General features: G+C 36.7%; 1 protein-coding gene across 2 annotated transcripts in view; it reads right to left on the bottom strand.

Moving 5' to 3' along the window:
• Window positions 1-27,155, bottom strand: part of LOC117001197 (KH domain-containing, RNA-binding, signal transduction-associated protein 3) — an 89,381-nt gene that overhangs the window by 8,909 nt on the left and 53,317 nt on the right. For both annotated transcript variants that reach the window (XM_033069329.2, XM_042779626.1), the window contains exons 6-7: window positions 25,483-25,675; window positions 13,477-13,559 (exon numbers count right to left, since the gene is read on the bottom strand). In XM_033069329.2, the coding sequence (XP_032925220.1) occupies window positions 13,477-13,559; window positions 25,483-25,675 (276 nt within the window). The remainder of the gene's footprint in view (window positions 1-13,476; window positions 13,560-25,482; window positions 25,676-27,155) is intronic.

Raw genomic sequence — 27,155 nt, 5'->3', positions numbered from 1 at the left:
AAACTACTCAAAATTACCAGAGCAGAAAAAAAAATACAGTTTTGGTTTGTGCAAATGCCTATCTAAAAAGCCTGCATGAGTATTTTTTATTGCTGGTATAATGCTTCCTAAACATAAACTTAACCAACAGCACTTTGAAACCCACAAAGAATTATCTCTACAAAACCATTTCCCTAAGGTTTCTCTGGTGATGAGGACCCCAGAATAAGGGAGAAGTTTGAATAAGAAGTATTTCCTCCCTGCAGCAGCCAGTAATAAAAGTCTTTATTCTGAAAACAAACTGAAAACTGACATTCACTATCCTTCCACATAGCATTTATTTTAAGACTGTGATCAAGTTTAGAAGTCTATAGCAGCTGAGTTCCAATTCTGTATCTGTCAATCCTGTCAGAATGACTTTGTGGGGTCTCATTTCATAGATCTAATATATCTGTTAAACAAAAAAAAAATCAAACTGCAAAACAAATAAACATCAGAAAGGAAGAAACCTTTCACTTATACTGAAAGTATATCCCAACACATCTTTATTAACAGAAAAACCCTTCAAAATTAATACTCTGTCTGAAAAGTATAAGGTACAATTGGAAGTAAACTTGCCCAGTGAAATTCAGTACTCCCTGCTCTAATTCATTCATGTTCTATTAATAATGTCAACATTCTCCAGTCAATTCTGTGTTTAAAAAAAAACAAAGTTTCAGCTGAGAAAACCTCAAGACTCAAAGAAAAGGGGACATAAGGAGGCCTGGGTGAAAAAACGCTAAACATTTAAAGATGAATTTTTGTTTAATTTGTTAGAGTCTGAATATTCCATGGTGTCCACAACCAAGACCAATGCTAATGGGTTTTTTTAAGTTTCTTTAGAATTACAGAAAACTCTAGTACTGTATATGAACTTTCAGCTTATAGAATTGTATTTTGTTTCAAAGCAACTGCCTGCAAAAATCAAAATTATTCAAAACACCCTACAGCAATACTAGACTTCTAAACCGTACATTTTAACTCATTAACTGAGATAACTGAGATAGCTGAGGTCATTTCTGCTACAAAGACTTACATATCTACAATAAATAAGTCTTCCTGTGGGTAGAAGCTATGATATATATTTTTGCTTTAAAATCATCCTTTACATTTAGACTCTTTTATATATATCTGTTCTCTGACATCTTAGCTGTCTGACTGAAGACTATTAAACTTTATTTCCCTTAATGAATTTACTCTGCAAGGAAAGGCCTTTTCAAAGAATGACAGAAAGGCTTGGGTTGGAAGGGACCATAAGCATCATCTAATTCCATGGGCAGGGGAGCCTTCCACCAACAGGGAGCTCAGGTTGTTCCTCTTCATTTCACTGTCTCATAGAGGAAAAAGATCCACAAACTCAGTTCATTTTCTTCTTTATCTTATGTGACTCACTCCTTTCACAAATAAAGGAGAAAACATGACATGGATTCTTCCTGTTTTAACCCTACAAGACTGACATGGACTCTGCTTGGAGTTTTTTTGTTTTCAGAGGTGAATTGTCTTCATGAAGCCACTTTCTTTATTGTTCCTCATTTCCTATGCATCTATTTAAGATAAATAACTGGATTACATGCTGTATCCAGCTGAGTTGTCAACCATCTTCTTAACCATTGAGTAAATGGTACAAGTGCAATTAACACTGGAGTATCAGGTGGGATTCAGACCTTTTGTACACACAGACCTTTTGCTTATATCCCCTCTTTTTAACTTCTTTTATATTCCTATTCCAGCATAATGACTTTGGGCTGACAAGAGAGAACGCAGAGACAGCAAAGAAAAATTGCTTTGATTTTTCATGTCAGCATAAAAACTTCAAACCACTTAATGCTATGGAAGGATAAGAAAACAACAACAAATTTAAATATGTTGTTTCTAATTGCTGAGGGCTGGGCAGTGATCCTACAATGTTCAGAGGAAGTGTGAAATGAGGCTTAAATAGTGTAAGGCCAGAAGAAGAGCCCGTTTTCTGTGTTCAGAGAAAAAGCTTCAGACAGAAAGGAGCAAGCTCAGATTTTAGCACAGCAGCGCTGATGAAGCAGAAATGCTTCTCTACAGCTTTATTTAGTAAACTAGAGCACTGGGAAGCTTCCTGCCATTTCTCTGGAATCACTATGAGAAATATCTGAAAATACTTTAATTTAGAGGTATTCAACATCAGCTTTCAAAGGCCCTATGAAAAATGACCTCAGTTTTCCACTAAGCAGTTTTGTTTCTGAAAATATCTTGATGAACCATAATAGAACAAATGTTTATAAAAACCAAACAGGAGTAACTGCTCTACATGATGGTTGTAAGGAACTTTAACTTTTATACTTTATTAACTATTAGGTTATTATGCCTAGAGATACTGGAGTCTTCTCTCAGGACAGATATGAACAGAACAGTAGTTTCAACCCAGCTCTCACAGGTCCCTCACTACAAGACAGACATTGAGGTGCCAGAGTGTGTCCAGAGAAGAGCAGCAGAGCTGGGAAGGGTCTGGAAAGTCAGTCCTAAGAGGGCCAAGCTGAGGGAGGTGGGAGATGGGTGTGTTTGGGTATGAGCCTGGAGAAAAGGAGGCTCAGGGGATGCCTTAGTGCTCCCTACAGTGCCCTGAAAGGAGATTGGTTCCTTGGGGGGGATTGGTCTCTTCTCCCAGGCAACTAGAGACAGGATGAGAGGAAATGGCTTCAAGAGGTACCAAGGAGATTTAGGTAGGACATCATTAGAATTTATTCACTGAAAGGGTGTTCAGGCACTGGAATGAACTGCTGAGAGAGGTGGTGGAGCCACCATCCCTGGAAGTGTTTTAGAAATGTCTGGATGTGGCACTGAGTGCTGTGGTTTAATTGACAGGGTGGTGTTTGGTCAAAGACTGGACTCAGGAGGTCTGTTCCAATGTTAATGATCCTGTGATTCCATATCAGTAGAGGTCATTAGGCTATTTTTGGGACAATCTTAAAACAGGCAGATTGACCACAGAGTCCAAGGGTACTTCCAGAAATGCACAAAGGTAGTAAAAATATATTGCACTTAATTCATTCAGCTGTGATTGCCATCGCTATTTATATTTGATACATCTTTTAGAATGGCTATTATGACATTTCTGTGTTTGAAACAGAAGCAGTGTGGCAGGGAGCCCTGCTTGCTATGGGAAGATTAAAAGGTCTCTGAATGAAAGCTTCTAGTTTACTGGAAAATCCCAGATTTAAGCACTGATAAGCCCACAATAAGCACCAAGTGATCTGAAACTTTCTTTGGCTTCTGATGAAAAACAGCCTTGGCCGACAGTTCAGCTTCCAGTAGTGCTTATTAGGGAAAAACCAACCAAAATTTTGGCTTTTTCTTTTTACATGAGTATCACATGTAATTTTGATCCCTTTAGGCAGACCCACATCTTTTCTTGCATCTTGTAGATAAATTTTTATTTAATACCCAGTTCTGCTGCTACTTAGTAGAGATTTCTTTAGTACATATTTTTACCCCTGCAGCTCAGTTTATATCTGTCAACCAACAGAGACCTCTATGTGAATGCTTTATAAAATACAGAAAAATGACACAATTTCCCTTGTCACATCCTAAAATGTGACCTGAATGCCCTCTCAAGGGTCCCCTTAGCTACCACTATTTAGGAATTACTTTTTATGGCAGAAATGAGAGATTTTACTTCTGAATACTGAAATGACCACAGAGGCATCTGCATTCTGGTGCTACCTACCAGGCACAGACCTACCTAAGTATTTCTAGCAGAACTCTACACAGCTGCCTGGAGCAGTTTTACCATCTGAAATGTCCAGTTATTGTTGTATCAACTCAATTAGTCTTCCCCCACTATATTCTAATGTGCCACCTCTTAAAAGAGGAAAGGAAAATGGCAATTATAAAAGAGGTGATTGAAGCAGCTAGTACAAACAAAGTTTCTCAGGAACAGCAGCAGGAGCTACAGTTTTACTTTGAAACTATGAGTAGAACACAGCAACAACACATCCCTGAACATGGGAAGTGCTAACCATATTAATGTAAAAAAATCACTACATTGAATAAGAAAGTACCAGTAGAAAAACTAAAAACTCAGGTTGCATAAATTCAGCATTTTGGTTTGGCTGGTGAATCAGAACCAGGCTCCAGACACCCCACTCCTTGTCTGTCTGCTTTGCAAAGCAGGTTGTGAACTGCTACCAGAGGAAGCTGAACTTGAAATCCTTAACTGTCCACATGTGTAGTAATCATACTTCAGCTGCTAAATGGAGAAAAAAAACCATGAAACAATATTAACATCAGAAAAGGATGTTTTCTTTCCTCTCTCTCCAAACAGACACATTATTCTGGGCAATGAAAGCAGCAGGAAACCGTGAAGATCTGAGAGGTATCAGTCAAAAAATCCTTAGGCTATTCACTGCAATACTGGACAGACCTGGGGTATTATTCCAGCTAATTCTTGGTCATCCCCCAAGTTCTGCATATGTTGTTGTCAGAGATCCAAAATGTTATTTGTCACAGACTGGAGTACAAGACAGCACTGCCTCCAACACACTGTCCTCAAAAAGTGCACAGGTGCTTTGTCACCATTCCATCATCCCAAATACTGCTCCAGAAGATATACATAACACCTTATATTTTTATTTTACTGAAGGAGTACATCTTTCTAAAAATTTGAGGCTTTACCAGTTGAAATTGAAGAGCATTTGAGAGAAAAGGTATCATCCCATCCTGGTTTTATATAATTCAAAAATAATGGAAGTGCCATCGAGGAATACATTTGGTAAAAGAAAGATTAGGTTTAATTATTTTCAGGACTGCATAATCATAAGTTTTACCATGTTCAAGACCTTTCCAGTACTTCCCTTTGCACCAGCAGGGTCCAAACCTTGGCTCTCCAAGTACAGCAAGGCAGGACTCTTCCTCCTAAGGACAATTCTATCCATTTAAGTGCAAAGATTCATTTCCTGGCCTCGTGAGCTGCACTACCTCTATCCATATGTATGTTACAGGTGCTTTACATACAGTACTCATGATAGAATTACTCCAAGATAAATGTGGTTATGATGGTTACTAACACACTTCTTTTCACCAGCTATACCTGAACCATATCAAAATTGTGCTTAAAAGCACAATTTACAGCCCCCAGTATTTCTACTGAAATAAAATACAAGAGCAAACAATTAAGACCATTATAAAGTTTCCCTGCAATCATATCCCATTTTTAAGTTGCCCAATTAAGTAGGTATTTCCTTACCAACAAAAAAAGTGAGATTTTTCTTCCCTTGAAAAGCAAACTGAATACAACAGGGTCCTCAGAGAGAAAACTGCAACTTTCAATTACTGTTAGTAAGCAGCCAAAGTGTGTTGACTGTCAGCAAAACAGTGTCAAATCTTCATCTACAAAAACATGTTCTGTGACAAAAATATGTTCTGAGCTGATGCAGCCTGATTTCTCATTCAGTTAATAGGCACTGGCTTCCAAGTGTGAGTTTCCAGAGAAGTCCCTTCTTCACCCCACTCCAGGAGGAAAAAAAAGTCTTCCCTATATGTATCTATATGTCATTCTCTAGTCTGCAAATGTAAACATAAGATGTCCTTTCTCTAGTCTGAAGAGAATATGTAGTCTCTTTTGTTTATGTTCCCATCTCTTAATCAAACTGCTGGGAAGTTAAATATCATGTGAGCAGTTTGAGAAGTCCTTCCTAAATGAATAACTTTAATTTGTAAGATTGATTATCCTTGTTCAGTCTCCAAAGCCCACATATCCAGCACCATTTCTACAGCATCCTGCTGATGCCTGGCAACTGGATATTCTCCCTTTCCCTTTGTTACCTCCACCCTCCAAACTTTAAGAATCTTATTTTTAAAACAAACTGTAATTAATTCAAAGCCTTCATATAATTAAGAATTTTTAAACCATGACTGATTCCACAAGTTACACTAAGAGGTACAATACAGCATTTCATGTTTAAAAAATACTCCCCTTTAATGATTTTTGGTTTTTTGGTTTGTTTGTTTGTTTTTTTTATTTTGGACTTGGAAGATCCACTTTGACCTTTCTTTTCCTTGTGTTTTCACTGCATAATCAATCAAGGAAAAAAAATTCAAAATTCTACCTCCTACTAATCCTCTTTAATTGTATTGCAGAATTTAACCACCCAGTTTAAGATGCTGTAAAATCACCTAAGTAAAATTAAACCAACCATGCAAAATTAATAGAATTTTATGAAATAATGAGTTTTCTTGATTCTTCAATATTTTTAATTTGATGTTACTATTTTTGTACTACTATAACACCTGCATATTAGTTTTCTCTAACAGTTTTCTACATTTATTTTCAAATGCATTTTTACTTGTTTCATAAATATGGAGGCACAACGTTAAATTTAACAGCAAAATTATGAAGAAGACCAAATTAATGTTATTGATTATAATTAGTACAGATGAAGAGTAACCCTAACATTTATTAAATAGTGAAGCCATCTACCAGTACCACAAGGATTCAAAAAACCTTTTCCAGTTTAATGAGTGCACCATGAGATATGATTGTGTTTTTTCTATCACTACAGCTGAATCACCTTAGTCTTATTCCTTTTTACTGAAATTTCAGACCCAATTTCTACAAACCAATTCAAAGAATTAAAATTTCACAATTAAAAATATGCTAATGAGGCACTTCTGGATAGTTTACCTCCTCACATCTCAACATGTAATCAAAAGGAAAACATCTATCTAAACCTGAAAAATTAGATCTGAAAAACTGCAGTAAATAATCTCTTTCAATAATATAAGCACAAAAATTAAGCAGGAAATCACATGCCAGGATTTTCATTTAAAAGCTACATTTGCTTATTTATGCTAATGCTTTAAGGCTTTATTTTGCAGAATTATAACCTTCAATACACTCTGGTACATACCAGGTGTTCATAAACAGCAACACAAAATGCCAACCCTCTGCACAATCCTCAGAAATCAAACTCCTGCAGACTGATTTGATTTATAAGTCAAAGCATGAAATGCAAACAGCTACAAGCATTAAAATGGAGAGAATTACATCTTGGAAAACTACAGTAACAGACACTCGTTTGCATATAATGCATATTTATACATCCTGGAAATGCATGATTGCTGACAAACTCAACAATGCAAATTTAAAACACTGAGCATCACCAACAAACTGTTAGCAATTAACTTTCAAATACCAACAGCAACATCTCCATAAGCCAATTTCAAATCCATATGCTCAGCTCTTCATGAAAATCCTCCTATTAAACAGGAATGTCATCATCTTGTGTGACTACTAAGCATAGTTTCAAAAAACACCTGAAAATTTGAGCTCCTAGTGGGAAATGAGGAGGGTATTTCCAAGAGCTGCATACTAGGAATCAGCTTCTCTTATAACTAAAGTGCCTCTGGAGTAACATAAAAAGCAGTACTTAGAGATTTGAAGGATTTTAGCAAACCAATTTAGATGTATTCTTCAGGCATGAGTTGAACAATGGCCACTGCTGGATTTCAAGATGTTTTTCCAAGTCCTTTTCAACCCAACATCCAGTTCTCCATTGTGAGGTAACTACCACAAGCTACCAAACAAAATTCCTGAAACCTTTCATACCACAGGGTTTTTGTGCATAATCTTTCCTATTACAAAAATTTTCTGTCTTGAATCAGTCACTTTTGAAATAAATGGTAAATAAGGTCATGGATGATAAAGGAGGTTCAGGAGGAACCTTATCACTCTCTACCTGAAAGGAAGTTGTGGAAAGGTCTATCTGCCTAGAGAGGAATATTGGATATAGGGAAAAATTCCTGCACTGAAAGGATGGTCAGACACTGAAACAGGCTGCCCAAGAAACAGTGAAAATCTTAAAAGGAGTCTGGATGTGGCACCTGTGGACATGGTTTGGTGGTGAACATGGTGGTGCTGGGTAAGTGATAATTTTATTTGATGTTATTTGGTCTTTTCCAACCTGAGCAATTATATAATTCACAACACCACACTTTTACTTGCCTAGGACTTTCCATAGGGAGAGTTATGCTTTTATACATTTAAGTAAATGACCTAACAAAGTTGCAGCATTCAATTCTTACTTCCCAACACATCAACAATAACCACAGAATGATTTAGTGGCACTGAATAAACTTATGTCTACTAAAGAGAATTTGCCAGTTCCCTCAGCCCAGATTAGCTTAACTGTGTGGCTCCATGGTTCGCAAGAAATTAGCAGGGATTTGAATTTATCACATTTTGGGATGATTGGAAGTGATAGTAATTATTGTTAGATATGCACAAAGAGCAGTTGAGAAACACTATTTAAGCCAATGGTAAAATGGTTGTTGCCAAGAGAAATCTATAGCACTAACTAGGTAAATGTGGAAACCACAGAACAATGCAGAAAACTTTAAACAAATCCAGTAATTTCTATTTCTCCAAGTCCTAATTTTTATGTGTGTTTGTATCAAATTGTGCAACAGAGTGAAGGTGAGACCACCTCAACTGAAGATCTAAAATACTTTTTAAATTATGCATTATAATTAAACACAAAATGACATTACTACATAAATGACACAATCTTGTCCCTGACCAGACACTGGCACATGGTAACAGAAAGTTCTCATAGTTTAGGCTTATGATCTCTGTTGTAGGTTGAAAAATAAATCTAGAATAAGCTTTTTTTACCTTTTTTTTTTCTTCTAGGAAGAGTATCCAATTTGAAATGCTAGCAAACAAGCCTGAAGAAGTTCTTTGAAACTTCTGAGTGAGTGAAGCAGACAGATGGGGTTTGTCCACATTCTTTTTTTGCTCTACAGTAACTGTGTTAGCCATTCTCTCGCAGTAGTAAACCCAAAAGCACACAGTAAACCCCCTAATGCTACTGGAGAGGTAACAAACCCAGCCCCCTTTCTCAGCAACCTTGCCACATAATCTGGATTTCAGCTCCAAAGCTCGTTCCCTGGCATGTTAACTCTCTGCAGCATCTGTCACTGCTATGAATGGTTGATCACAAGTACCTCTGTAGTCATCTCAATGCCATTAAGCAGATGGCAGCGCTAAATCCGAATGATGTACTACATCTCCCTGGTGGACTTTGTTTCCATACACCACCATTATTCTACAATTCCTCAGTGATAAATCTTATGTATTCTAGAGAACATTAAACAGTGAGCTGACAGCGACAATTGATTTATTAGCATCCATTTCCCTTTGCCATATTATTGTCCTCGCAAACACTTGTGCAGATCATCTATGGAGTCACTAAGGGACCAAAAGCACTCTGGTTCAATTTGAATCCTATTTCAGAGATTTAAAATAACTAGATTTTTTTTCATGCTGAAAATTTTTAAACTACAGTTTTAAATGAAGATTGAACTAAATCCTCCTGATTCCTCCACAACACTGTTAGGTGAATTTTCATAATAAAATTGGTCTAGCATCAACACCAGGCTATTAAAGCACTTTCTGCAATAAATCCAAGTAAGTAATTATAATACTAGAGAGGCTTGGGAAGTCCTTAGAGCGTGAGGTAAATTGTAGAAGGATGCATACATGCTGGTGACAAATTTACAGGTGTCTGACATAGCAAATAGCACCAGGAGTCATGAGTTTGGCTTTCACAATAACAATTAATATTTTACCATAAAATCTTGAAAAGGTTTTTTGGTACAAAGCTGCACACAGGACATTAATACATATGTATATAGGAGAAATTTTATGAAGGAATGTCTGACTACAGAACATCATGTAACCCTAAAGCCTGACTGCATACTGGGGCACAAAGTGGTAGGAGAAGGTATGGCTTTAAACTAAAAGAGGAGAGATTTAGATTAGCTATAGGGCAGAAATTCTTTATTGTGAGGGTGGTGAGGCACTGGCAGAGGCTGCCTGGAGAATTTGTGAATGATCCATCCCTGGAAGCGTTCAAGACCAGGTTGGATGGAGCTTGGAGCAACCTGGTCTAGTGGAAGGTGTTCTTGCCCACGGCAGGGGGTTGGAACTGAATGATGTTTGAGGTCCTTTCCAACCCAAACTATTCTGTGATTCTATGAAGCCTTTGCTACCCTCTGATTTCCAGAAATTTCAAACTATTTTTTAAAATTTAGATTGTTTTGGTTTTTTCATAACAAGACTAAACAATCCAGTTGATTAAACATCCCAGTTTATACTGATAAAATTATCTTACAATCCCTCTGCAAAAAACTGTACATGTAATTTAATCTTCTAAAAATCAATTAGGTATCTAGTAAAGCACACTACAGCTTCAAGGGATATTTTAAGTCTTTTCGACCATAAAAAATAATTCTGTTAAAGGATATCCTGAAGCACTATTTGGGGCTTTGTTGCATGAACAAGCAACAGTGGATAATAAAATGTTCTAAAGGAAAACAATATTTTTTTATAGGATTACAGGGCATTAAGACAGATGAGAACTCAGAAAACTCTCATGTTTCTCTCTCTGTTAGTGCTGTGGCAGGTTTTAACTCATCAGATTGCCAGACACAAGAAGGATACAGTCTCACACAATGTCAAATAAAATACCATTCAACTTCAAACCACTCATGATTTGGTATCAGCAAGCAGTTAGTACATAAAACGGACTAACTTATTTGAAGAATAAACAAAGTCTCAATCCGTTTAATGTACACAGAAATACAGTTTTCTATTCTTCATATCTAAACATGTCATTCATCTTAATCCAACTCAGATTTGGTCATTTCTGGGAAATACACTTGAAATGTCCGGATTAAAATACAATAGAGGAGAGTCACATGGTGTTGTGCTGAAGACTGAATTTGGAGAATGCACTCCTGTGCACCTACAGCAAAACAGCTGCTGGCATGCAACCTATTAGAGATCTCTAAATTCCTAAAAATATTTTAGATTCTATTGCAAGTTTCTGTCTTTAGCAGAGGAATCACTAAATAAGCAAAATTTTTACAACAAAAATGAAAATTTTAACTGCTTCCACCATATCACAGCTTGTACACTCGTGAGCATTAAGCCCTGTTCCTGCACTCAAAATTAGTCATATACTAAAAACTACTGTAAGCAATTTGATAAGCCAACTGATTTTCAGTTTACTAGCTATTTCTTAGATTTTCTCTTTAATATACAGTATCACTAATATCACAGTACTTCTAGAGATATCAGTATCAGAAGATATGCTAGAAATACTATTACTTCAAGATCACTATTTTCAATTTAGAAAAGGAAAGAGTAAGTTATTTCCACAAGCTGGTCACCAAATGATGCATTTTAAACACATCACTGCTCTCCATGTGCAAATGCAGTTTCTTTCCATGTTTTATGAGGGCAAAAAGTCAAGAATAAATAAGGCTAAACTATGAAAACAACGCAGTGTGCTCTAATTCCCTTCAGAGTAAGGGCATTGTAATGCACCTAAATATGATAAGTATCTCATTGTGCTTACAGAATGATATTTTGCAATATGGGCTACTACTTGATATTCAGATTAAAGACAAGAATGCTGGTCTAGGTAGTTCAGATGGCTGTTTATAGTTATTACCTTTTGCCTGCCAATACAATCCTAAAAATCTTTCTGCTAAGCCAGAAAATATGCCAGAAAATGAGTGCCGGTATCCTCTTAGAAACATGCAAATGAATAATTTCTTGTCTTCTTTTAACATAGAGTGCTTAATAAAATTAGGGGGGGAAAGTCAAGTAATCATTAGCAGGTAATAAATTCGTTAAAATCTAACAATATATGTATTGTGATGCTACAGGTAAAATACAAAGTAAAGCAATTATTTTATGAAATATCCCCTTTAGACAGCTAAGCCTGTGCATATATATCTAAGAATATTATACATATTTTTACGTATAAATCCTTTACAAGAGCAATTCCTTTACATTGAGTAATTTCAAGAGATTTGCTTTTTTCCTAATTTTAGTTCAAAGGAAGAAAATCTTAGTGAAAATCTTCTTAATGTGGAAAAAAATCAAATCCAAGTAATGTTTAATTTTGGCTCAGGCAAATGACTTTGTAATGAAGTCCAAATGTTTGTGTGCAATAAACCCATTTACCAACAGTACAAGCAAGAAGGCAGAACAGAATTGCCAACATAAAAGTTGAGGACTACTTTGGCAACTGTCTTTGGGGAAAAAAAAATCCATTACCAGCAACTGTTCTCAAAATGTAACATTCTATAGAGTCTCATATTTTGAAGGTTCTACACTTCAGATTTCTTAAGTCATATTTTTATCAAGCTTAGAGTCTGTTGGAGCCAAGTATCAGACACAAAGGTAATTTCATTATTTTAGTTCTCAGCAATAATGACACTTGAACTTTCCACTATGCTTTCTCACATTGACTAAGTTGTTGAGCACAGAAAAATATTCATTTACACAACAAAACTGAAGATAGGTGTGAAAACACCAGAGCAGAACAGATGCCAGGTATAAACAGCTTTGTTGTCAACTTTGCTGTGAACAGTTCTGTACTGTTTTAGATAAAGCTGCATTGTAAATCTTTCATATTTAGCAAAAGGTAGAACAAATCTGCCTCAAATACATGGTTCAGTTTAATTCACCACAAAGGATTTATTAACAGGAACCTCAGTAACCCTACCTCAGAGTCAGGTCATAACTTTGTCATAAAATTTTGGGACATTGTCAAAGACATTAAAACATCTACTATTGAGCAAATTATGAATGCTTGGTTTGAAAGATAAAGAATGAAAATAAATTACAACTCAGTAAAAGGTGGACAGAAATGCTGTTTCCAGACAGGCACACTGGAAACACCCAGAAACGGAAATGATCATCCAAGTTGCAAAATTTGTAATGGTTTTTTTACCAAGAAGTTCAAACCACATAAAGGAAGCACTTCGTACTTCACAGCATGTTTCCCATCATTGGGTCACATTGTTATTCATGGAGCCAAAGAGTGACTCCTTCGAAGAAAGCAAAATTAAACAAAAATAAAAGATCAAAGGAGCTTAGAAATACTGCTGAAAATAAAGGAAAGGGAAGGAAAACAAATGGCAAGAGATTCAAATTTGTCACAAGAAGTTCTAAAGAGTAAAAAAACCTGACAGGTGTACTTTTCTTACAGTGAAATACAGGTAAAATCTGGAATATAACTTTGCAAAAGTAGTAAGAAAATTTAATCAGTTGTGTTTCAGAAAATTTAATACTTTCTATAAGGTTGTCTTTTTTTTCCCCTCTCCCCTCCTTACCCACTCCTCCCTCCCATAATGAATCTGAATTAAATTTCTATGAATTTCCTTTTGAAAACTTTGATTTAGGATTTGGTATCACAAGAATTGCAACAAGTTTTCAGTTCTGTTTCTTTTCAGCCATTCAGGAATTTAACTTTCATACTTATGTGATATTAAAGACAAGTAACATGGGGTTATTTCCAAAATCTTCTCATAAAATTTTTGCTGTTTAAGATGAAATTAAAAAACTCTAAGTAAAACTAACTGGCCAATCACAGAATTTTTCAAATCTAGTTGTAGTTTGATTTGGAGACTTACCTTTGTGCTTGAGTGCTATAGCTGTTATCATAGGAATCATAGCTTTGTTCATCATAAGCAGCTCCATAGCCATCATCATACTCCTGAAATGAAACAAAAGATGAAACATGAACTTCCAGCACACTCCAGAAACAGAGCAGTGACTTAGTTCTATGTGTGAAAGACAACACTCCTGAAATTTGGGTATAACATATGTACACCATGAAGTGGCAAAATCTTGAGACTACTTCTCTCCATAAACATTAGACTATAATTTTTTAAAAGGCATTTTAAGCTATTGGTAATGTGCTTCAAAAATATGGTTTTTTTTAGTTAACACTGGCTTGTGCAGATTACAGCACAAACATTTAACATCTCCATGTTCTTGTGTTTGAGTGAACTACTGATCTTCAAGAAAGGTCTGGGGAGCATCCCAGGAATCAAAACATCTGAATAAATATTGTACAATTGACTTAGGTAGCTGACTTATTTCTGGACAATAAATTCAATATTCTATGTAAATTTGGATAGGAAAGAACTTCCCTCTGAATACTCTGCAACTTGTGGGAGTTTAGCACGAACAAGAAACTAGAAGTAAGGATTTCTTCCTTCTCTCCACATTATTCACACTATTTAAGTATACACTGTAATACTCTTCCCAAATCAGTGCTGAATTTGAACACCAATTTGAACAAACTACTAACCCCATATAGAAGCTTAGGATAAAAAGAAGTGACAGTGATTGCACGTTTTCATAGAGAAGTATGAGCTACAGAAATCTGAAGAACTGTCATCAATTTACTGTTTTTCCAATAATACACCTAACTGAGCTAAACCCAGGAAAAGCAGAAATAGTTCATCCACTGCATTGGTTACTGGGATTTAAAGATTGTGATTTCCTGTCTAAATATGCCAAAGACCTCAATGGATTTTTAGGAGTATGTTGCCAGATGAGAATGACCTAATGAGAAGACACTGTGAAGACTGGAGGATCATTCTTCATATCCATATGTGCATGTGTGTATATATATAAATAAAAATGGTGCTTTCTGAATAAGTGTGTATCCAGCCCTGGAAATTAAAGGATAGAGCCTCATGAAAGACCCACCATTTCCTCTAAAAGGGATGTTTAAGAATCTTTCAGTAATGACAGAAAACAAAACCAACAATTAATATCAACCTAGATAGGAATGACAAATATGGGTTGTCTAACTCTAGTAGAAAACATCTCCAATGATGGGAATCTGACAGCTTTCTATAGCAAAAGCAAGCGACATCCTCAAAACAACTGAAAGGAAACCTAATTTTCTATGAGTTTTTAGCAAGTTTTCCAGTTATTTGAAATTGCTTTTCTGGAAAACAGGCAACCTGCCTATCAACAGAGCTTCTCCACTGCCAGACCAGTGCACATGATTGTTTCCAGCAGTGACTGGGAGAAGGGTGTCTGTGAGCATTTGCCAGCACAGTTGAGTGAGTTTATTCATTGGTTTGGAAGAAGAAACTAGGGTTCTTTCAACTGTCAGCTGCACAGAGATCCATTAATAAATAGGCACTCTTAAAACGAAATGCATTTTCTCTTTCAGTAATTCACTGCCCTGAAACTAAAAATTAAAACAGACTCTTAGGATTTTCTTGCCAATCAGATATGGCTTTTTCCTTGATAAGCCACAGACTAAACCCCAACTCCACTGCCTCCTGCAGTTATTCCAAACAGTCATTTTATTACTTATTGATGCAATACACAGACATCTGCTAACAATACAGAACCTGACCAACAGCAGAAGTTGCCTGAGTCCATTTCTTTGCTCTGTTCCAGAACATTTATATGACATTTGGTCTCCTCTCACAGACTCTCCAAGCTGTGAACCAGTCATCCCTAAGAGAGACTTCCAAACTTCAAACTGGGCACATCCAGCAGTGGCAACAAATGAAAGCAGAGGACTCAAATTAACCTTTTAATGTGTTAGGAAGCTTTGCCCCTAAGGAATTATTAGACACCTCATGAGCAATCAGTGCTCTCATTCACATTTATGTTAACTATTTCACTGAGAAAATAGATCATGAAAGAAAGATGGTAAGAGACTACTTTAAAGTCACAGTATTTCTATGACTTCTTGAAAACAGAGGAACAAATTAAATTTGAAATGAGAAGATCCTTCGTAAGATGTTCAGCAGAAAAAAAGGAAAATTCAGGGAAGGTCCATTCTGTATCAGACTGAACTATTTTTTTAATCAAAAAAGAGAATTAAAATTTTTCTTCCAGAGATTTTTTGGCCAGGATTCATCACTGTTCACCTCTTCATGTGTTAATAATCTGACAACTGCTGAAATTAAGCCCTGCATTAGGATACTGTTGATGGTGGCTCATAGAAGCCTTGTATGGAAAGACTTCTGGTTTGTGGTTTATATGTGGGACTCCTGTCAGAATTAAAATCAATCATCAATCTGAGCTTTTGAGATTATTATAATCTGTATAAATAGATCAATTATCTTTTATTGATGTGTTTCATAGAATCACAGAATGGTTTGGGGTGGAAGGAACCATAATGATCATCTTGTTCCATCCCCTGTCATTGACAGGGACACATTCCACGTGTCCACACTAGAGCAGGTTGCTCAGAGTCCCATCCAACCTGACCTTGAACACTTACAGAGATGGGGCAGCCACAACTTTTCTGGGCAGTCTGTGCCAGAGCTTCACCACCCTCACAGTAAATAAATTTTCCCAAATATTTACAGTTACAAATCTCAAAAGTTTACACTTTAAACCAAGATAAATATGTGAAACATGCTCCAAAAATAAAATGGGGTTGCTCTCAATAGCTTGTTCTGTTAAGAAATAAGAGATTCAAATTCCAAAATATGTCTTTGTACGATTCCTTTGAAGTAGCAATTAGGCAGGAGCAGCTGAAGTATGTTTCAGAGCTTTCCCTGAACTAGGTCTGACAGTATTTGCTCTTAGTCATAAAGTATTTGAAAACTTTCTCTTTCAGGAGGTTACAAATAATGTCAACCAAGACAGATTTTTTTACATTTTAAATTAAATCCATGCTACTTGAGTGTGTTCATTTTGAAGCAGACCTCTAGTGGCTTCAGTTTTCTTTGACTTTATTTAGTGTTTAGGTGAAATATACTTGGCCATCTGGAATGTTACAATGCTATAAAATATCGTGCTAACTTAAATGAAAATAGCTATCTTTTTACACATATATAATGAAAATGGACAGAACTGAACTTAAATGCACAGAAAGCCTGCACTAAGTACATCTTTGTACTAAGTACATTCTACTAAGCTCAAGCATTACTATACAGATTTCTTTCTATGTAATAACAAAAGAATTATACCTTCATAAGAACCTTCTCATTACATTTTTCCTGCTGATTTTTGGGCATCTTTAAGGCACTTATGAAAGCATTCACTTTTATATTTAAAGCCATTATTCTTCTTCACATGGACGACAGTGTCTGTATTCCTTCCACCTATGAAACGCAACACAATGGACTTCTCTCTCTATTCATACTACATGTCTATCTCCCATAGTTCATCTCCCACTTCAAAACCCAAAAGCTCACACCACATCATGTCTTCATTCCATGAACAGAAGCCTTTTCATTGTTATTATTCCACTTTTCAGGATAACCTAGAAAACCTAACTCTTCTCAGATTAGTCTGATCAAAAGACAGCAAGCATGCTGAACAGTCTGGGCTTACAGCAGAAGTGCAGTGGGGGAAGGACCTGAAAAAGCTGAAGTCCCTTTAAACTACAAGTATTTATCACCCAACATTTGAAGTATCCACCAGGAAGGTATCAAGAGCAAATGTCTTCACTTCTGGCTTAAGAATCTTCCCCCAAAGTAACAGAAAAGCTGGTGTTACAACACAGATCATACAAATATAATACGAAATTACTCTGTAAATTCTCAAAGCTTATTAATAAAGTCCTTTATTAAGCCAACCTATAAGTGTTTCTACTTAAATAGAGCTTCTGCCTGCAGTGGTCTCAATGATGGTGCCCACAGGTGAAATAAATCCAAAGAGCAGTACTGGTAGCTGTAATTGCTCTGTGTAAAGTACAGACATTTTTCATTAATAGAATCAAAGGCAATGTGTAAATATGCACTCTTCAAATATATTAAGGTACTATCATGGGTCAAAAAATGATAAAAGCAATCTTTGCCAAAATCTCTGCATTTCCCAAAACATCATAAATCATGCTAAGCCTTGCTCATCAGTGCTTTTTAATTACAGCAGTACTCTGAACAAACCCTTGCAAGTGGAGAACAGGAAATGGTGGTTTTAAATTGTAATCTGCTGGCAATGACAATGACAGACTACTGTTTGGACCCTCTTTAAGGAAAAAAAACAACCTTTCAAAGAGTAACACAGAGAAACAGGAAGAAGGAAGAGGGCAAAAGTGGCCTTTAACAAAAAGACCATTTGCAGAACTGGGAAAAAAAGATAATGAAATCAATAAGAAATCAATTTTCCACCTGTTCCCATCTAAGGAAATCCATCCAAGGAAAAAAATAAGGCCGTTACCACTACAGCTAAAATGTTTTCTTTTTTTCTTTTTACAGTTTCTTTTCCTCATGATTCTCTGAAATACTTACACAACTACTTTACCCCAGAACACTGGAGGAACATATTCCTTTTTGATAAAAACTATCAAATTAAAAAAAAAAAAAAAGTTTGCACAGAGATTAACTTGGATAAAACACAAAACATCAGTGCAGTGCAATGAACTTCTTTTGGCAAATTAGAAATATAAAGGGAAGGAACAGCCATTTTGGTACATGGGAATAACATCCCCCCTCATTTAATCAACAGGGAATATGGGGCAATCAACACAAATGTGGGTAGCTACAACCATCTGAAGTCTGAGTGCCACCATCAAGGACATTAGCAGCAAACAGGCACAGACTGTAAGATCTTATTTTGGAGATTTTCATCTGTTTTCATCCAGAAGGAGCCTGGTGCATATCCAACCAGAACAAATAAGGTTTTCCTAGAATGAGAGATGTAGGAGTGGATTGTTTTTTCATGCACCTGAAAAAAACCCTGAGGAGTTGCTAATGAATATAGACAGTAACATTTAAAGCAAATTACCAGCAGACCAAAACAAGTTTGGTTTTCTATACACAACAGCAGGGAGCAGTGTCAGAATCAGGAGGACTCATTCAGTAACTCCAAGTTTCAGATAAGCAGCTTAAACTAAAATGCTTGGAAAATAATTTTATAGGAGCTTTATAGGTGAAAACTGATTTAGGCAAGGGGAAAAGCTGTTCAGCTTTTCTCCAAAACACACTTCAGTTTTTCCACAGTAAATGTCACCCAGTTCCTGGGCAAATAGAAACATTCTGTATTCTCTCTCCATCTCATCCTGAAAAACCCAGAGAAGATAAAAGATTTGAAATTAAACAAATCAGTGAATTGAAGGGCTTAAAATATGAAACATTTCTTTTTCCCCACATTTATTTCTTCTTGTTTCTCCTATTTACTATGAAAAAGAACATTGTACTGGGAAGAAAAAAACAAGAAATAATGTTTTCATGTTATGAACTTGCTTTCCAATATTCTTACACAAATTCCCCTGAATTTCAGAACAGTGATAGCACTTCTAAAAAGCCAGAAGTCAGTGAGTAAACTGCTTTAAAAATGGCACAATACCTAAATGGAAACCACAACATTATCCACAAAGGGGAAAACAGGGACAGCATGGACAAAAGATAATTTCTCCATTTCTTAGAGACTGAAGCTAATTCAAGCAAGTCTTTTTCCTAGAACCCAAACAAAAAGCTTCACATTCAAAACAACTAGGCAAATAAACTTACTGATTTAAAATGCTGCATGTCATTAGGAAGCTATCAACATTCACAAGACTAAGGTAAATCAAAACATGGTTTAAATCTTGCAAAGTGACACAAATTATACTTGAACTCCATTCAAGAATTTAAATTCTTTTCGAAGTCTTCTGTCTGGACTAGCCCTTACTTTCACTAATATTTTGCTATCTCAACTTCATAAAGCCTTTATTATTAAAAAAAAAATTGGGTATTTTTATATAGTATACAGAGATTTTTCTCTCTTTTTCCCTACAGCTCTTACCTTCTTCAACCCCAAACAGTAAGTGAATGTTAATGAGAAAACTCTACTTTAAAAACAGTTCACCACGCAAAATCAGCAGTGTATTAATAGCTCCAAGAAATTGCTTCCACATTAATCCTAATTTTCAGTTTTTCAAAATCTAAATTAATTATGATCTCAATAGGGAGACAGGGAATTCAAGCTTAAGGCCGGAGATTAAATCAGAATTCGCACTGGCTTTCTAAGGAAGTGAACTAAATAACAGGCTATAGGTTTTTCAATGGAATAGAATTTTTCCCCTGTAAATACTAAGACTGCAATTATTTTTTCCTCTAATGGATACCTACACCCATATTTTGTAATAATCACTGGATCATGAAATTAATTTCTTAGCCATCCAGACAAATATTTGTGAATCAATCTTCCCTAAGGTTGACCAAATTTGTAGGATTTCCTGCAAAACCAAAAGTACAGAAAGAACTGTGCATGCTGGCACAGTATCCTGGTGGTCAGCACATCCTCTCCAGAGAGAACCAGGGGAACATGAACACCTCTAACAGGAATTTGAACCACAAGCCTTCCACTACCAGAAAAATACTGAGATTTCACTCAGTAAGAGAGCAACACACCATCTGCTCATTATTTGGGGCAAGATCTTGTTAGAGAGCAGGTTATGGTCATGTTTTCTCATGGCAAACAGGACAAGAATAGTCTCATAGTATTGTAATACCTGTAATACCCATGTACCTCACAGCATACATATAGTGCTAATTACAGTCTCACAATACAGGCTTAGTGTGAGAACTGCAATCTTGAATCTGAAGTCTGCTTTGTTCATCAGTTATAGTAATGGATTTTTGGAAATATCCACAAATGAATGCTTCAGGAACTATAAAGCTTAAAAACATCCCTAACCTTTATGGCTTTGCAGAAAGAAGGAATAACTAAACAAAGATTTTAAAGGGAAGGTTTTTTAAGTTTGTTATGAGTAACTTTTTTTGCATCCAACTGTTCTGTACATACTTCTGAGTGGCCTGTATCTGTATCCAAGTTAAATTAATCTTGAAAACCAAGTGGAAGCATTTCACAATAACCTCTTTCAAATTACAATTTACTAAACATTAGAAAGGCTCCCTTGCTCTCTATTGGTAGACATTCCATTTAAGTTCCATTTCTTGATACAAAAAGCAATGTCATTGAAGCAGTAGCTGCTAGAAATGATACATGTGGTCAGTGCATCAGAAAACTCTGCCCCTGAGTTAACCCTTGTTTGAACACCAGAAAACATCAATAAATTGGCCAAAATAAATAAAGCTCTGACACAAATTTTCCCCAGAACAGGGAGAAATATTTAGATCTGTCTTCTAAAGTAGTGCTGAAGCAAGTCTTGGACACAACATGTTAGACTGATGAGTTATTTTTTTAGTGTAGACATTCCACACTGCCAGAGCAACAGGTTTTAAATCCATGTTTAAAGTTCTTGATGCCTAAAAATCTGATTATGAACTCAGATAAAACTCACTTTTACATTTAACACAACTAAGCAGCCAAAGAAGGACTTGACATAGGATCATCACAAATATATTCATGCAAAGAGCAGAAGTGAAAGACTGGCAGAATATTTGCAAAATATTTGCCTTTGTCAAATGAAAACAGTATCAAAAAATCTACTCTTAAAAAGCCTCAGTCGCACTGCTGTTTTGCTAATTTGGAGAAAAGCCTCAGAGGTTGGAAGTTGCTAAGAAGACAACAGCAGGACGAGGCCAAGAGCAGCAAATGTTATGAGACAGTAACTGAGACTGAGCAATTCTGGTCTAACCTATGTTTGACTCAACATATGCTAAGGAATTGACCTTACACTGTTACTAATTTCCTGCTTATTGGAAAATTGTGGAAAAGCTTAGAATTTTCAGCTGGTAGTTAAATACAGTTTCTATTTCTTATCTTAGTGGAGTGAGTTGTCAGCTTAAAAATCCATTAAAATATTTTTATCTATTACACAGTATGGTTCAATCAGTAGAGAAAAATACACATTTAATTAAGAGAAAAATGTTCCTGAAACCATCTGTAAGTGCTTCAAGAAATGTAGCATCCCCCTAGTACGATTTCCCTCATCCAACTATTACAAAAATAACGTAATGGCCATGCTTCACATGTCACAACATGTTTTCTCCTGACCTGAGCAGTTGAGGAAAGAAAAATGAGAGTCCTGTTACTCTTCAGAGCAAGTTTACCACAGAAACCAGAGCACTGAGGTCAGGACAGTGATTATAAATCTGGCTGGCTGCAGAGGCTGGAATTTTTCCTATCTGAGCTGATGCTGCAGCTATAAAAGAGTCAGTCTTTAGAGAAAATGATAAGGAACTGTCATTCAGTGGCTTCATAATGGTACTAACAGTGTGGTGGGGTCTCAGGAGGAATGAATCCTGCAGTTGAGACTCATATGTGAGTGAGACTGGCAACAGTGGAGTGGGAAAACTACTTATACTGGACTGGAAAGGTGCGCCAGCATTGCTGCTAGTCCAGTGTGACTCCTGCAGAGGAGGGCAAAGCATTCAAAGGCCACCAATGCAAAGACCCCAGAAAACTGACAGAAGACAGAGGCAGCTCACTCTGAGTAGAGTGTTCTGTAACAGGCAAGGTTCTGGAACACTTCCCTGTGGGCTCTAAACACAGGACAGCAATGTTCACACGGTTTTCTTGATCTTGAGCCCACATTAAAATGCATTTCAAATTAACGACTTTGCCTGTGATATTTTCCCATGTGAAATACTGCCTCCAGAAATAACCCTTCCAATTTTTCAGAATGAAATAGGCATTCCCTTTCCTATTTTGATGATAACTTTAAAAAAACAACAGTGACTTAATCAAGAAGAGGAAGGAGAGATATCAGGATAAGCAGGAGGCAGAATTGAGTTAGTCATAGATATTAAAAATTCATTGGTTCCAGGGACTACATAGAGTTAGCAAAGGGAGTGAAGGAAAAGGGAAGCTGTTTGTAATTCATTGTCTGTAACAAGGTAGATTTAATAGCACTCAACAGAAGGAATGGGCAAGAACTTGACATACTGAAAGCCCTAAATCACTTTTGAGATATTCACAGTTACAGGAGTGAGTGGTTCAAAGCTTCCATCCACACACAGTTTGCTTCCTCCTGGACTTGTAGAGTTTCACATTAGTTTAATGAGTACAAGGCAAAGGCTTTTAAGCCTAAGGGAATGAAAAGCTTCATGAATCCTCAGGACTTTCCAATCCTCAATGGAAAGTGGGTTGACTCTGACTGGACACAAGGTGCCCAGCACAACCACTCTGTCACTCTCCCCCTCAAGTGGACAGGGAAGAGGAACCATAACAAAAGTCTCATGGCTCAAGATAAAAGCAGAGAGAGAGATCACTCACCAGTTACTGTCACAGGCAAAACAGACCTAGCTGCGGGATATTAGCTCATTACCAATGAAATCAGAGCATGATGATGAGAAATAAAAACTCAATTTAGCAACACCTTCCCCTGCATTCTTCCCTTCTTTCCCAGTCTCAACTTCACTCCAAAATTCTCTATTTGTTTTCTCACAGCAATGCAGAGGGATGGGATTGGGGGCTGTGGTGAGATCATCACACCTTGTCTCAGCTCATTCCTCCTCAGGGACAGGAAACCTCCCACTCTTCACCTGTTCCAGCATCAGATCCCTCCCACAGGGACAGTCCAACACCAACTTCTCCAATGTGAACCTTCCCTTGGGCTGCAGTTCTTCATGAACTGTTCTGCTGTAACCCTTTCCATGGGATGAAGTCCTTTAGGAACAGACTGCTCCAGACTGTTTTTTTTTTCCCCTTTTCTTAAATACATATCCTAGAGGCAGTGCCACCTTTGCTGCAGGGCTCTGGCTTGGCCAGCAGCAGGACCACCTCAGAGCTGGCTGCCACTGGTTCTGCTGGACATGGGGGAAGCGCCCAGAAGCATCTCACAGAAGCCACCCCTGCACCCCTCTGCTGCCAAAATATGGCTACAAAAACCCAATACACTTCTAAAGGTTTCTCTGTAACCTCTCTGGATATCTCAGTCTCCAAAGCTCTGATGGTGCTCAAAATAGCTTATGGTAACCCCCAATCTTTCTGATGTTCTCATTCTGCAGACACTTCTCTATCAATAAGACCTTATTCTGCTCAGGTTGGCAAACTAATGCTTTAGTATTAGATATAACTAAACAGGAATTAGTAAAGAAGGCACAGAAATACTACTAATGACTCTGACCATGTTCCCTTAACTTGAAAAAGACATAGTTAAGGCACTTAGATAATGTACTGCAAATAGACATATTTAAAAATAACAAGCATCAAATTTAACACTGAACATGCTTATGCTTATTTAACACCAATGCCTTATGTCCCTGCTACAAGTTCTTCAAAAGAAAAAAAGACCACCTAGGACTGCTTTATCAACTACAGCTTTAAGTATTATACCTATCTATCTATATCTAACCCAGCTAAAGTATCTTTTTTTGGAAGATAAGTGATCCAGTTCTAAAGGAAATTCTTTTTATAAGTTATTTAGCACAGCACTATTTTTCTGTACAGTGCTATTCTCTAATTATTCTGCCAGAAGTGAAGCATACTTCAGGATACTAATGCAAACAGCTGTTACTTGCACACCACTTCTGTAGACACATGCCATAAATAGCAGATTATATATAAATATGAAGTTACCCAAAGAGGTTTATTATACATCTCTCTGTGTGTTCTAGAATGTATGTCCTGGAAACAGACTGTTCAATGAGGAGTGATTCTTTTGAAAGCATTGTGAGAGAACCACTTATCTGCTGTACCCACTTTGATTAGTCAAGTACAGCCAGGGGAAATTTAGGCATGTTGTTAAAGTATTCTTCCTCAAAATTAATGAGCTACATTAACTCCTTCTGAATTTTTCTGTTATATGTATAAATGTTTACATTAACAACATTAAACTTCTTCCCTATTAAGCTACAAGTGTTATATAGAAAACTGGGTTTCCTCCAAAAGGGAAAAAACCTGGTATTTGATTTAGATGGTTTTGGCAGAGATTGTTGGTGGAAGAGAGGTGAAGCTAGGTAGAAGGAAAGGTTTAGAGAAAACAAAAAAATATCTAAATAGCAACACCATTTTCAGGAAAGCAGACTCTCCTTTTTTTCTAGTCTAAACAACAAACTCCAAGACACACTTGGCTGCAAAGAGGAGAGGGCACACTAAAACTTTCAGCATATATAAAGCATTAAAAGCATTGTCCTTGAAGGTATTATTTTCCTATAATACTAAATTCATTTTTATCACTATAGTTTTGATTCAATGATCTTTTTTCTCTATCTTACTGCTCTCTAAGTTCAATTTAAATTTTCCTAACAATTCATAACTACGTAATTTTGTCATATACAACATAAAAAAGTATTTTGATATGATTCTAATGTTTAATACAATAAAACCAAGATGAGTATGTATGGTTTATTGAGATACAATGTGCATTGTTAAAATTTTAGGATTAGTTCTGAAGCTTTCATAAAAACATTTTACTTGTCTAATCATTAAACAACTATATGATCACAAAGATAGGTTCGGGATGGAAGATTAGAATATTATTCTGTTTTAGCTGAGAATTAAAAATCTACAACATTTTGATTTTTCAGATTTTTTTTTTTAAAGCAGAAACCTAATATTAAACATTTAAGAGGTACATAACTATTTTGCCAAATGCACTGTAAATATCTTTGTGGTAGTGTATACACATAACCTGATTTTTAAAAAAATTAAACAGTTCAAGTCTGAAATGGAAAAGAGAGATGAGCATATTTGTCAGAGATGTTTGGTGTAGGATTTAATTAGGTGATAATTCAAGAGACAGCGCAGCGTTCTGGAGGATGTGACCTCTCCAGCACGATGCACTCCATGCTCAGCACATCCCCAGCCCCACTTACATACTCCCCGTAGGTGTCCTGGGCCGGGGGCGGCGGCAGGGGCCGGTACCCTGCCGGGGGAGGAACTCCTCGTGCTCTGGGTGCCAGAAGTCCCCGGCTCCGACTCACTGGTCCTCTGCTGGGAGGGACTCCCCTGGGAGCTGGTGCCCCTCTGGGCACTCCTGCTGGTGGTGGAGGCACTCCCCCACGGCCCCTGTGAACACAGATCACTCACCATTAAACACCATACCCACACCTCCCTTCCAACACCTCCCTCTCCCACGTTATGACAGTTTTGCTTTGCTACAGCCAGAAGAAGTCTAAAAAGAGATTTAGAGTTTGTCATTTCTCTGCAGGCTTAAATCTAATTATGCATTATGCAAAAAATGCTGGAAGATACAAACTAGACATGGGATTCAATGATGAACCTTGCACTGGATTGAGTCATTCTCACACATGCAGACACGCCCAAAACAATCTGCTGGAATCAGTCAACTTCACTGGAATTTGATTTCTAGTAAGTGAAATCACAAGCACAGAGTAACAGCTTCATTTGAGGTGTCAGGCTGTATCATATTCAAACCCTGCACAGTTGCCACTCCCTTCTAATCCCGTGAAAGCTTCTGAACACAACCCAAAAAAATCACACTTTGTGTAAGATACTGAGTGGATCACAAAAAATACATTTTCTTCTTCTGAAGAAGAAATTTCCATCTGTTTCAGGAAACATCCCAATGTAGTAAAACGTGCAGGGTGATTATAGGATATAACCTGATGTCCTACATATATTTAGGAATATTAAATGACAGTATATTTGGTCTATAAATTCTGAAAGGATGATAAGCACTGACTTGCATTCCATCACTTTGGACACTTAACATATGAATGAACAAGATGAGACTTCAGTTGAACCAGTTTTCAAAAACATTTGATCCATTTAGAAGTGGCTTTTCTTCCTGCCTCTCCATAGTAAAGGGAGAAACTTAGAGGTACAGTCTGTGAGAAATTTGCATCTTTACTCTTTCAAACAGGCTAATAGACATCTGCTTTTTAAGGAGATAATTTCAACCCATGAACTATAACAGAGTCTGAATGATTGCTGCTGGCAAATAGGATTGTTCCAAAGAAGTCAGACCCTTATCATACACTCTAACAGATACATAGAAGAAAACAAGGCACAAGCTCTACCCTTTCTACCTACCAAGCCATTATCTAGTTAAACTCAAAAACAGTATTGAGTAAAAATGTCCTGATTTCAGTAGAAATTTCTGACTTGAACAGTATTATAAACATACAGATTTGGCCTTGTGATTTCTTATCCCCTTTCATACAAGTCATAGAATTTCACAACAATAAGCAAATCAGAAAACAAGGTAATCATTCCACCACAAATGAGTAGTGTTTCAAAAACTGCATCAATGAATGAGGAATGCAAAAAAATTAAAGATACAACCAGGAGAGAATTTATTAATTTTAATTACTGATCAAAACACAAAATATTTTAAATGAGCCTAGAGAGTGATTTAAAACTGTGCTCATTACTTGACTTTGGCTAATCTGCAGAATGCCTCCTCAGGACAGGGTACCAGTTGCTTATTTGACTTCATAGAAGTGGGGGCAGGGGTGAGCAGTGAAGTTCCCAGACACAGCCTGCTAAAGTAATATAAAGAAATAGCAAATGTGATACTTTCCAA

This window comes from Catharus ustulatus, chromosome 1 (genome assembly GCF_009819885.2).
Source record: "Catharus ustulatus isolate bCatUst1 chromosome 1, bCatUst1.pri.v2, whole genome shotgun sequence".
In the NCBI taxonomy this organism is placed as follows: Eukaryota; Metazoa; Chordata; class Aves; order Passeriformes; family Turdidae; genus Catharus; species Catharus ustulatus.
Note: the sequence above shows the minus strand (reverse complement) of the source record. Positions and strands in the feature narration are given on the sequence as shown.